This window comes from Oryctolagus cuniculus, chromosome 2 (assembly GCF_051225735.1).
Source record: "Oryctolagus cuniculus isolate XC-2025 breed Fujian yellow rabbit chromosome 2, ASM5122573v1, whole genome shotgun sequence".
NCBI classification, from domain to species: domain Eukaryota; kingdom Metazoa; phylum Chordata; class Mammalia; order Lagomorpha; family Leporidae; genus Oryctolagus; species Oryctolagus cuniculus.
The window spans coordinates 33,619,382-33,631,639 of record NC_142868.1 but is presented as its reverse complement, the minus strand read 5'-3'; the positions used below and the strand labels follow the sequence as shown (position 1 = coordinate 33,631,639).

The following is a 12,258-nucleotide window of genomic DNA, read 5'->3' as shown; positions in this document are numbered from 1 at the left end:
GCCCTGCACCCCATGGGAGACCAGGAGAAGCACCTGGCTCCTGCCTTTGGATCAACGCAGTGCACCAGCCGCAGCGGCCATTAGGGGTGAACCAAACCAACGGCAAAGGAAGACCTTTCTCTCTGTCTCTCTCTCTCTGTCCACTCTGCCTGTCAAAAAAAAAAAAAAAAAAAAGCTATGAATTATTTTGCTTAATATGTTCAAACCCAGAGTTGGACTGTTATCATAAATATTACTTATACTAGGAAAAGGCTGAAAGCTAAATTAAGTTCCTTTTAATGGAGAATTTCAAAATATGAAAAAGAATATTGCTTGAATCATTACCCATTCATCCCGTGGCCCGTTTACTTCATTGATGCCCTTAAATATTTCCCTACTCCCCCTAGATCATTTTGAATTGTTTTAGTACACTGCTCATGGTTTTTTTTTTTTTTTTAGTCTTTCTGTGACCTGTCGCAAATTTTTGTCCTCATGGGTCAAGCCTTTGACTTTGGTAGCATTGTTCTTCAGGATCAGAGATGCATGTTGAGGAGGGAAAGAAAAATGGCGCAAGCTTTGGTTTAAATTACTTTCAACCAAAAGGCTCTGTGATACAGATTTACTAGAATCCTCATTTAGTCCCTGTACTGTGTGGCCCTCGCTGGACCAGCTTCTAACTGTCTTAGGAAACCAGGAAAACGTGGATGAGATTGGTTTAAGTTCTTTTGCTCTGGCGCTTAGCTGCTGGTACAAATTGATAGTTGTCCATTATTTGTGTGGGTGTGCATAAATATATATATATATAAAGGCATTTGGAATTTGCTGTGAGATAGGAAATTTTTAAATTTTCATTTATTTGAAAGGCAGAGAGAAGGAGAGACATCTTCCATCTATTGGTTCACTCCCCAAATGCTCATAACAGCTGGGGTCCTGCCAGGCTGAAGCAAGGAGCCTGGAACCAATACAGGTCTCATGTGGGTGGCAGGGACCCATGTGCTTTTCCTAGATTTCAAAGAGCCAGGATTTGAACCCAGGCACACTGGGAAGAGAGGTGGGCATCCCAGTTGTCATCCTAACCACTGTGCCACATGCCTGCTCTGTCACATTTTCATTCATACAACAAAGATGATTTTCAAATGGAAACTGTTAACCGAAAACTGAGTAGTACTTAGCTCAAATTTACACAAAGGAAGCTCCACAAAGCTTAGCACCATTGAGAAATGTCCTATTTATAAATAGACTCTCATTTTCCTGGAGGCTGCAACTCAAGAATAATGTAAAATTCTGGTTTATTTACATGTTCCTGACATATATGGAGGCAGAGAAAGTAAAAGTCATCAGGAATTCAGTAAAGATTGACAGTGCTGTGGCTGAGCACTGAGGAGACAGTGTGACTAAGATGGTTCCTGCCCTCAAGAAGTTGTGTATGTGGAGGGTGGTGATGGGATCTAATTTTGGTAATCAAGTGGATTTAAAAGAGACTTTAATATCGCAGTGCTTTATCACTCAGATTGATAACAAGTGATCAAAACAAGACTCCTTTTCTTTACAAAGTCTGTGCTAGTGTTGTTGTTGTTGTTGTTTAGTAATTCCCACGTTCAGAGGCTGCAGAACTGAATAGGTGTGGAGCATGTTGGTGTTTCAATTTCTTATTTAAAAGTCTTAGCACAGTCCTCTTTTCCTTTAACCAACACTTGATATGGGAAGATAAGAGAGGGAGGAAGGACGGACCAGTATTGTGTACTCCATCTGACATCTTTATTGCCTTTGAACAAACTGAAAGCAGAGTTGAGAAACAGCCTTCCAGGCTGAACTGTTGCTACATAAAAGGTAGATTGCATTTACCTTGAGCGTTTTCTGTGTTGGGTATGAATGATCAGTTCTCTTAACATGAAGGCTAATCAACTTAAGAGAGACAGACTGACAGACACTGGAGCCTCAGACAAAAATGTGCAGTGGTGAAAGTTTGTTTATGATGCCTCCTCCCTGCTGGGGAGTTTGGCTCTCTGCTTCTGTGGCCAGCACTCCCCATCTCTGGGCAACCATGGTGATTTTTTTAATTGTTTAATATGTGCAACATAAAATTTGCCATTTTGACCATGTTTTAGTGTACAGTTTCAGTGGCAGTAATTATTCACAATGGTAGACAGCCATCACCACTATTACCAAAACATTTGCACCATCCCAGAGCATACACATTAGGCAGTAGTTCCCTAAGCCCCTTACCCCCAGTCCCTGAAAACTACCATCCTATTTCTGCCTTTGATTTTACCTAGTGTAGATATTTCATATAAATGGAATCATATGGTATTTGTACTTTTATATCTGGCTCATTTCACATAACTTCACGTTTTCAAGGTGAACCGGTGCTATGTATATCAGAACTTCATTCCTTTGTATGGTTGAGTAGTATTCTGTTGTGTGTGTACTTGTGTGTGTGTGTGTGTGCATAAAATTATGTTAATTCATCAGTTGATGAACATTGGAGCTGCTTCCACCTTTTGGCTATTGCAAGTAATGCTACTGTGAACATTTAACACACAATTATCTGAGTCCATTTTCCAATCTTTTGAGTACATTCCTAGGAGTGGAAATTGTTAAGTCATGTGATAATTGTATGTTTAACTTAATAAAAAATTTTTATGTGAGAAGCAGAGACAAAAAGAGGACTCTCATTCACTTTTTCAATCCCCAAATGCCTGTGACTGCTGGTACTGAGCCAGGGCCAAAACCGGGCACTGGGAACTCAAAGCAGGTCTTCTACGTAGGCAGCTGGAATCTAGTTCTTTGAGCCATTACCCCTGCCTCCCAGGGTGTGCATTAGCAGGAAGCTGGAGTGAGGAGCTGGATCTTGAACCTGGATAACAATATGAGATACAAGAGTCTCAACTGCTAGAAAAAACGCCCACCTCTATGCTTAAATTTTTGATAAATTGGCAAACTCTTCACAGCAGCTACATGATTTTACATCTCCGCCAACTGTCTTTGAAGAGACTTCAAAAAGTTCATGAAAAATATGTTATGAAGAGACTATGGGGGCCGGCGCTGCGGCTCACTAGGCTAATCCTCCACCTAGCAGCGCCGGCACACGGGGTTCTAGTCCCGGTCGGGGTGCCGGATTCTGTCCCGGTTGCCCCTCTTCCAGGCCAGCTCTCTGCTGTGGCCCAGGAAGGCAGTGGAGGATGGCCCAAGTGCTTGAGACCTACACCCACATGGGAGACCAGGAGAAGCACCTGGCTCCTGCCATCGGATCGGCGCGGCGCGCCGGCCGCAGCACGCCAGCTGTGGCGGCCATTGGAGGGTGAACCAACGGCAAAAAGGAAGACCTTTCTCTCTGTCTCTCTCACTGTCCACTCTGCCTATAAAAAAAAAAAAGAGAGAGAGAGAGAGACTATGGAGGGAGGCATGCGGTCTAGCAGTTAGTATACCAGTCAAGATGCCCACATCCCATGTTGGAGTGCCTGGGTTTGATTCCTGGCTGTATTCCTGATTCCAGCTTTCTGCTCCTGCACACCCTGGAGGCAGCAGTGATGGCTCAAGTAGTTTGGTCCCTGCCACCCACAGGGTAGATCTAGATTGAGCTCATAGATCAGCCTGCAACCTCTAGAGATGGGCCAGGGCAAAGCTAGGGTCTATCTCCAGAGGTTGCAGGCTTTTGGAGAATGAGTCAGCAGTTGAGAGATCTCTCTGTGTGATTTATTTTATATATTTGAAAAACAAAGTTAGAGAGGTAGAGACAGAGAGAGAGGTCTTCTATCTGCTGGTTCACTCCCCAGATGGCCGCAACGGCCAGAGCTGCGCCATTCCGAAGCCAGGGGCCAAGAGCTTCTTCTGGGTCTCCCACACAGGTGCAGACGTCCAAGGACTTGGGCCGTCTTCTACTGCTTTCCCAGGCCATAGCAGAGAGCGGGATTGGAAGAGGAGCAGCCAAGTTAGAACTGGTGCCCATATGGGATGCCGGCACTGCAGGTGGTGGCTTTACCTGCTGTGCCACAGCTCTGGCCCCATCTCTCTCTGTCTTTGTTCCTCTTCTCAAAATATTTTTTTTCCTCAGAAACCTTTTATTTAAGGTATACCAACTTCATGCATTTCATAAATATAACTTTAGGAACATAGCAATTCTTTTTTTAAAAAAAAATTATTTATTTGAAAGAGCTACAGAGAGAGGTGGAGACAGAGAGAGAGAGGTCTTCCATCCACTGGCTCACTCCCCAGATGGCCACAGTGGCCAGAGCTACACGGATCTGAAGCCCGGAGACAGGAACTTCTTCCAGGTTTCCCACACAGGTGCAGGGGCCCAAGGACTTGGGCCATCTTCCACTGCCTTCCCAGGCCATAGCAGAGAGCTGGATTGGAAGAGGAGCAGCCAGGACTAGAACCGGTGACCGTATAGGATCTGGGCGCTTCAGGGCAGGGCTTTAACCTGCTGTGCCACAGCACCAGCCCCAGAACATAGTGATTCTTTCCACCCTACTCAAAAATAAGTTTTTAAAAGTTGTGCATGGATTTCAAGAATTTTTGGACCAGAATAAACTCATATAAATATGTAACATATCTGAACAAGATCTAATTTGAGGTGCTAAGAAGGGTATGCACCCAGATCAGTTGCAGTCAAGAGCAGAGCTTTTAATGAAAAATTTCAACAAAGGGGAACAAGATCCTGAAGCATTTCTTCCAAGAATTAGAATAGTGCATGAAACATGGCTTTACTGGTATGATTCAGTGATGGGGATGGGGATGGCTGATATACTGCTTGTAAAAAGTCACCATGGCATAGTAGGTTAAGCATACGCGTGCAGTGTTGGCATCCCATATGGGCACTGGTTCATGCTCTAGCTGCTCCTCTTCCAATCCAGCTCTCTGTTAATGACATGAGAAAGCAGTGGAGGATGGCCCAAGTGCTTGGGCCCCTGCACCCATGTGGGAGACCCAGAGGAAGCTCCTGGCTCCTGACTTCGGATGGGCCCAGCTCCAGCCGTTGCAGGCATTTGGGGAGTAAGCCAGCAGAAGGAAGACCTCTCTCTCTTCCTTTCTCTGCCTGTAACTCTGCCTCTCAAATACATAAATAAAATCTTAAAACGTATCCTGAACTTAAAGATGCTTATGTTGAACAAAAAAAAATTATGTTTTTACTTTTTTAAATTAATTTTTCTGGGGCCGACATTGTTGCACAGCAGGCTAGGCTGACGTTTACGATGCTGGCATCCCATATGAGTGGCAGTTCAAGTCCCAGCTACTCCACTTCCAATCCAGTTCCCTGCTGTGTGCCCAGGAAAGCAGCATCACTAGTTTCCCATTATGTTTTCATAGTAATCCTAGTAGAGCAAAGTGGTATCTCGGGGTGGTTTTGATTTTCATGTTCCTAATGATTGATTTCTGTATGCTCACCAGCCATTTTTATATCTTATTTGGAGAGATGTTCAAACCTTTTGCTAATTTTAAAGTCAGGTTGTCTCTTTTGTTACAGGAGTGCTTTATGTGTTCTGGATATGAAATCTGTATAAGATACATGATTTGCAAATATTTTCTCCCATTCTGTGGGTTTTCTTTTCACCCTTGACCCATTTATCTTTTATGGCATTTATCAGTTTGTATCTATAATTTAACAAAAATTTAGTGCCTGTTTGCACCATTGGAATATAAAAGCTGTTAGGGTAAGGATTCTATCAGTGTTTGCTCACTAAAAGGCCTAGCACAAGTGCTATTTTTTTTTTTTGAATGAGTGAAACTGTTCCATTTTTTAGCCAAAGTGTTTTGTTTCATTAGCATTTCTTTATATAAGCATTAATTTCACCACTTAAAAAAAAGATTCATTTTACTGGTGCTGGCGCTGTGGCACAGCGGGTTAAAGCTTCAGCCTGCAGTGTCAGCATCCTGTAGGGGCGCTGGTTCAAGTGCCAGTTGCTCCACTTCCAGTCCAGCTCCCTGCTAATGCACCTGGGAAAGCAGCAGAGGATTGCCCAAATCCTTGAGCCCCTGCACCCATGTGGGAGACTCAGAAGAAGCTCCTTAAAAAAAAAAAAAAAAGATTTATTTATTTGAAAGGCAGAATTGGGGGGAGGGTAAGGGAGGGAGTGGGGAGAGGGAGAGGGAGAGAAAGAATAAATATCTTCCATCCACTGGTTTACTCCCCAAATGGTCGCAAAGGCTTGACCTGGGCCAAGCTTCAGCCAGGAGTCAGGAGCAGGGAGTTGGATGGGAAATGGATGGAGCAGCCAGGACTTGAACCAGTGCCTATATGGCATTGCAGGTGGCCGCTTTACCCGGTATGCCACAGTGCTGGTCCCACGCATTACTATTTAAAAAAAAAAAAAAAAGATTCATTGATTTGAGAGGCAGAGAGAGAATCTGCTGGTTCACTCCCCAAATAGCTGCAGCAGCCAGAGCTGGGCTGGTCTGAAGCCAGGAGCATCTAACAGATCTTTCACTGCTTTCCTAGGCACTCTAGCAGAGAGATGGAAAATGGAGCAGCCAGGACATGAACCGGCATCCATATGGGATGCTGGCACTGTGGGCAAAGGCTTAACCTACTATGCCATAGCACCGGCCCCTCTCATTACTGTTTTTTAAAAACAGTTTTATCAAGGTGTAAGCAACAAACTGTATATTTTTAAATGTACAGTTTGTAAGTTTTGACAAATGTATACTTAATTCACGTATGTTAGGACACTCAAATTTACCACATTGTTCAAAAATGCCCTATTCTTGTTTCCATTCATCCTTTTTTACGGTTTCTATGTTGGTAATTCTGACATTCTGTCTTTTTAAGTTCAGTAATCTTTTCTTGTATAATGTCTAACATGCTGTTAAGTCCATCTAGTCTATCTGTCATCCTGGATACTGCCATGTTTTTATCTACAAATTGAGAGTTTCTTAGATCCTTCATCTAGCTGCTCCATGTGATCCTTTTTTAGCTGCTTCTCCCTGATGCCACTGGGCTTTGGCTTCGCTTTGCCCTCCCTGCAACTTGACCAAGAAAGTCCCCCAGGGAGTAAACTGGGCCAATCATGGTGCTCGGCTTGCTGGGTCCCCATCTCTCGGGGATCTCTCTTCTTGGTTGCCCAATGACTAGCGCCTTAAAAGCCCTTGTTTCTTGTATTTTGCCCACTTTTTAAAAAATTTATTTTATTTATTTGAAAGTCAGAGAGGAAGAAGGAGAGTTAGAAAGAGGTCTTCCATCTGCTGGTTCACTCTGCAGATGGCTGCAATGGCCAGGGGTGGGCCAGGCTGAAGCCAGAAGCCAGGAGCTTCTGTCAGGTCTCTCACATGGGTGGCAGAGGCTCAAGTACTTGGCCATCTTCTGCCTTCCCAGCTGCATTAGCAGGGATCTAGATCAGAAGTGGAGCAGCCGGGGCTTAACTGCCACGCGTGTGGGATGCCAGCATAGGGTAAATCTGGTTGTGAGTACACTGTCTTATTTCTTTGAATTCTATCTTGTTTCTCTTTAATCCTATCTTCTCTTTGATTTTTAGAACCCATATAGCTGTTTCCTGTCCGTTGTCATTAATTTCCCTCCATAACCCTTAAAATCATTTTAGATACCTCTTTTTTTTTTCCCCCAGACAGCTTCCTTGGTATAGGGTAAAGGCTGCCTTTAAAGGAGCTAATAAAATGAACTAATTTAGTGATTAGGCTGAGTGTAGCGTCAGCATCACAGGTGGTGACAGTTTATGGCATCCAAAGACATTTGTTCATATTTGTAGGAAATTGGTCTGATGGTAGAAGGGTGAGCACTTTTGTAAGTTCGTAATTCATATGATAAATGCATAACTCATTTAGGATCAGTAATTAATAGGCATAGATCATTAGTAAATGTGAACTATATGCAGTTTAGGAAAACATACAGTATATGCTTTTTCATAGCTCAAGAAAAAGAATAACTCTGAATGGCAGTCTTACACTATTTTTTCTTCTCCCTAGATTTAAACAGTCAAGTAAAACCAAGCTGGGTAATCATGGCAGAAGGTGGATTCGATCCCTGCGAATGCATTTGCTCCCATGAACATGCAATGAGAAGGCTGATCAATCTGGTGAGATGAGCGGGGCAGTCACGCAGACCTGATCCCTACCCTGTCCATCCTGTTTTTGTGAAAGCGTTGTTTGTTGGAGGATTCTCATCTGACGGTCTTTAAAAAGTTTAAGTTCAACAATGGTTTAAGTCATAATGATTAAAATATTTGCCAACAATTCTTTTACTACATGAAAACAGATTATGGTCTTTACGGGAGACTGGCGTTGATGAAATTTACCACCATAGGTAGATAACACTTCACGGACAGCATTTTCTACCCTGTGTTAATATAATATAAATGCATTGTTTTTAGCTATGTGGAGCTTCTTTGCTAAGCTGCTATGAAGTCTCAGTTTCTATTAGGATATGGTTCAAATCCTCCTCCATCCAACCTCTGATATGACAGAAAAAATTTCTGGGTAAGGCAGTTCCAAATCTAAATTGTTTGACAGAGGTAGATTTCTGAACAACAAATTTTGGATTGTCTCATTGAATCTATTGTAATGAAGTTAGAACTGGAAGGTTTTTGAATGTGTTTTTTTTAAAAAGATTTTTATTTATTGGAGCCAGCACTGTGGTGTAGCGGGTAAAGCTGCCACCTTCAGTGCCAGCATCCCACGTGGGCACCAGTTCAAGACCTGGCTGCTCCACTTCCGAACCTGCTCTCTGCTATGGCCTGGGAAAGCAGTGGGAGATGACCCAAGTCAAGTCATTGGGCTCCTGAACGCACGTGGGAGACCCAGAAGAAGAAGCTCCTGGCTTCAGATCAGCACAGCTCTGGCCATTACAGCCATCTGGGGAGTGAACCAGCTGATGGCAGACTGACACTCTCTCTCTCTCTCTCTCTCTGCCTCTGCCTCTGCCTCTGCCTCTGCCTCTGCCCCTCTATAACTTAAAAGATTTATTTACTTATTTGGCTGGCACCACGGCTCACTTGGCTAATCCTCCGCCTGTGGCGCCGGCACCCCAGGTTCTAGTCCCGGTTGGGGCACCAGTTCTGTCCCGGTTGCTCCTCTACCAGTCCAGCTCTCTGCTGTGGCCCGGGAGTGAAGTGGAGGATGGCCCAAGTGCTTGGGCCCTGCACCTGCATGGGAGACCAGGAGGAAGCACCTGGCTCCTGGCTTCGGATCGGTGCAGCGCGCCAGCCGTAGTGGCCATTTGGGAGGTGAACCAACGGAAAAAGGAAGACCTTTCTCTCTGTCTCTGTCTCTCTCTCTCACTGTCTAACTCTGCATGTCAAAAAAAATTTTATTTACTTATTTGAGAGGCAGAGTTACAGACAGAGGGAGAGACAGAGAGAAAGTTCTTTCATCTGCTGGTTCACTCCCCAAATGGCCACAAATGGCTGGAGCCAGCTGTGTCAGAAAAGGAGAAGCCGGGACTAGAACCGATGCCCATATGGGATGCCAGCAGGTGGAGGATTAACATACTGCGCCACAGTACCGGCCCTAAATGGAAGGTTTTTATGACATTCATAGCTTATGAGCTTAAACACAGTACTGTTTAGATTATACTATATACTTTTTAATGCAAAAGCAGAAATTAGATTATTAATAAAATGCATTTTTTGAGGTTTAATTATTTATTTGAAAGGCAAAACAACAGAGAGGAAGGGACAGAAAGATCTTCCTCCTGCACTTGTTCATTCCCCAAATGGGTGCAGCAGCCAGGTCTGGGCCAGGCTGAAACTAGGAGCTTCATCCTGGTCTCTCATATGGGTGGCAAGGACTCATGTACTTGGAGCATCTTCCACTGCCTTCCCAGGAGCTTTAGCAGGAAGCTGGAAATAGCCAGGACTTGACCTGGCTCTCCAGTAAGAGATGCCAGCATCACAAATGGCAGCTTCACCCTCTGCGCCACAATGCCAGCCACAATAAAGTACATCTTTATTATACCTTATAATAGCCTTTTATTGTTGTTTTAAAACATTCTTGAACCAAGATGTATTCTTGTGAGCTGGTTAATAAAGGCAGATACAAACCTTTTCTCAAATATTCTAATTGGTGTTACTTAATTAGTAGGTTTTCTGCTGACTCAGTATCTCCATAAGTAATGATCAGAAGTGTATTTTTTATAAATACACTTTCTTTTTGAGAGTCAGCATATACTAAGAATTAGGATTCTTCAGAATTACTTAAAAGGAAAGGAATAAAATAAGGACTTGTAAATTAAACCAGACTCTTGAGGACATAGAAATATAATAATAATGTCATATTTCTGAGCACTTGATGTAAAAATAGAGGAGTTCCAGGAGGGAATGTTCTTAAAATATTTTCTGTTTATTGCCGGCGCCGTGGCTCAATAGGCTAATCCTCCACCTTGCGGCGCCGGCACACCGGGTTCTAGTCCCGGTTGGGGCGCCGGATTCTGTCCCGGTTGCCCCTCTTCCAGGCCAGCTCTCTGCTATGGCCAGGGAGTGCAGTGGAGGATGGCCCAGGTGCTTGGGCCCTGCACCCCATGGGAGACCAGGAAAAGCACCTGGCTCCTGGCTCCTGCCAGGATCAGCGCGGTGCGCCGGCTGCAGCGGCGGCCATTGGAGGGTGAACCAACGGCAAAAAGGAAGACCTTTCTCTCTCTGTCTCTCTCTCTCACTGTCCACTCTGCCTGTCAAAAAAAAAAAAAAAAAAAAAAAAAAAAAAATTTCTGTTTATTAAGTAAAGAAATGATCAGTTTTGGGTATAAATTTAACCAAAATGAAAACATTTTCAAATGACTGTACTGTTAGTAACAAAATATAGCCTTATAATTTTTTAATGATTTATTTATTTGAAAGGCAGAGCTACAAAGAGGCAGAGGAAGGGGGGTGGAGAGAGAGGTCTTCATCTGCTGGTTCACTCTCCAAATGGCTGCAACAGCTGGAACTGCACAAATCTGAAGCCAGGAGCTTCTTCCAGGTCTCCCATGCAGGTGTAGGGGCCCAAGGACTTGGACTGTTATCTACTGCTTTCCCAGGCCACAGCAGAGAGCTGGATTGAAAGTGGAGCAGCTGGGTCTTGAACAAGCACCCATATGGGATGTCAGTCTCCCATGCAGGTGCAGGAGCCCAAGGGCTAAGACTGTTATTTACTTCTTTCCCAGGCCACAGCAGAGAGCTGGATTGGAAGTGGAGCAGCTGGGTCTCGAACCCTTACCCATATGTGATGCTGCCACTGCAGGCAGTAGCTTTACCCACTACACCACAGTGCTAGCCCCTAGCTTTGTAATTTTTTTCAGCTTTTTTTTTTTTAAAAAAAAGATTTATTTATTTATTTGAAAGTCAGAACTACACAAAGAGAGAGGAGAGGCAGAAGGAGAGGTCTTCCATCCGATTCACACCCCAATTTGCTGCAATGGCTGGAGAAGCGCCGATCTGAAGCCAGGAGCTTCTTCCGGGTCTCCCATGTGGGTGCAGGGATCCAAGGACTTGGGCCATCTTCTACTGCTATCCCAGGCTATAGCAGAGAGCTGGATCAGAAGAGGAGCAGACGAAACTAGAACTGGCGCCCATATGGCATGTTGCTGTCTCAGGCCAGGGCGTTAACCCGCTGAGCCACAGCACCGGCCTTAGCCTTGTAATTTAACTATGAGAAATGTCCCCAGGGATCAATTTTTAGTAAGGGTTATTATCTATCTTTAATCTTTAGTATTTTGAATTTAGTAGTGTGCTTTTTTCTATTAGCGCTGCTACTTTTCAGAAATAGTTGAAACTAAGCCCTGTGTTTGGTCATCCCCTGTGTTTTTCTCTTTACTGTGCTTTGGTAGACTGTCAGGGAAGCCGTGTTTAACTGTGTGCATGCCCTGCAGTTTACGCTAATCTGTGCTACACAGGACCTTGTTGATGACAGTACTGGTGTGAAGTGATTTGTAATTACATCACAACAGGTTTTAGAGTTTACAAATCCTTTACAAGTTCAAATTTTTATACTGCATATAGTCACAGTCTGAATTACTGATGGGTGATCCTGTCATTAGTAACACACTGCTAGCAATATTGAAGATTCTATAACAAAAACTCAATTGCTTCTGTACGGGAACGTGCTGATTAGGTTTGTTAAACATTTCTTTGAATTGTGCTTTGAAGCTTTAATTCCATGCATTTTTCTTCTTGTTTTATTTAAATTCACAGTCCAGTGGTATTACTGAGCCAAACCTTCTCTGTTGATACCTAACTGCTTTCTTTTTATTTTTTTAAGATTTATTTATTTATTTATTTGAAAGAGTTACACAGAGAAAGAAGGAGGGGCAGAGAGAGAACCCTGGACGAGGAGCTTCTTCTGGGGCTCCCATGT

The 12,258-nt window shown here is 43.8% G+C and overlaps 1 protein-coding gene across 3 annotated transcripts in view; it reads left to right on the top strand.

Moving 5' to 3' along the window:
- SMIM14 (small integral membrane protein 14) overlaps positions 1–12,258 on the top strand; it is an 81,228-nt gene that overhangs the window by 22,324 nt on the left and 46,646 nt on the right. For all 3 annotated transcript variants that reach the window (XM_051842486.3, XM_089325350.1, XM_070068124.2), the window contains exon 2: positions 7,900–8,009. In XM_051842486.3, the coding sequence (XP_051698446.1) occupies positions 7,935–8,009 (75 nt within the window). In that variant the 5' untranslated portion in view covers positions 7,900–7,934. The remainder of the gene's footprint in view (positions 1–7,899; positions 8,010–12,258) is intronic.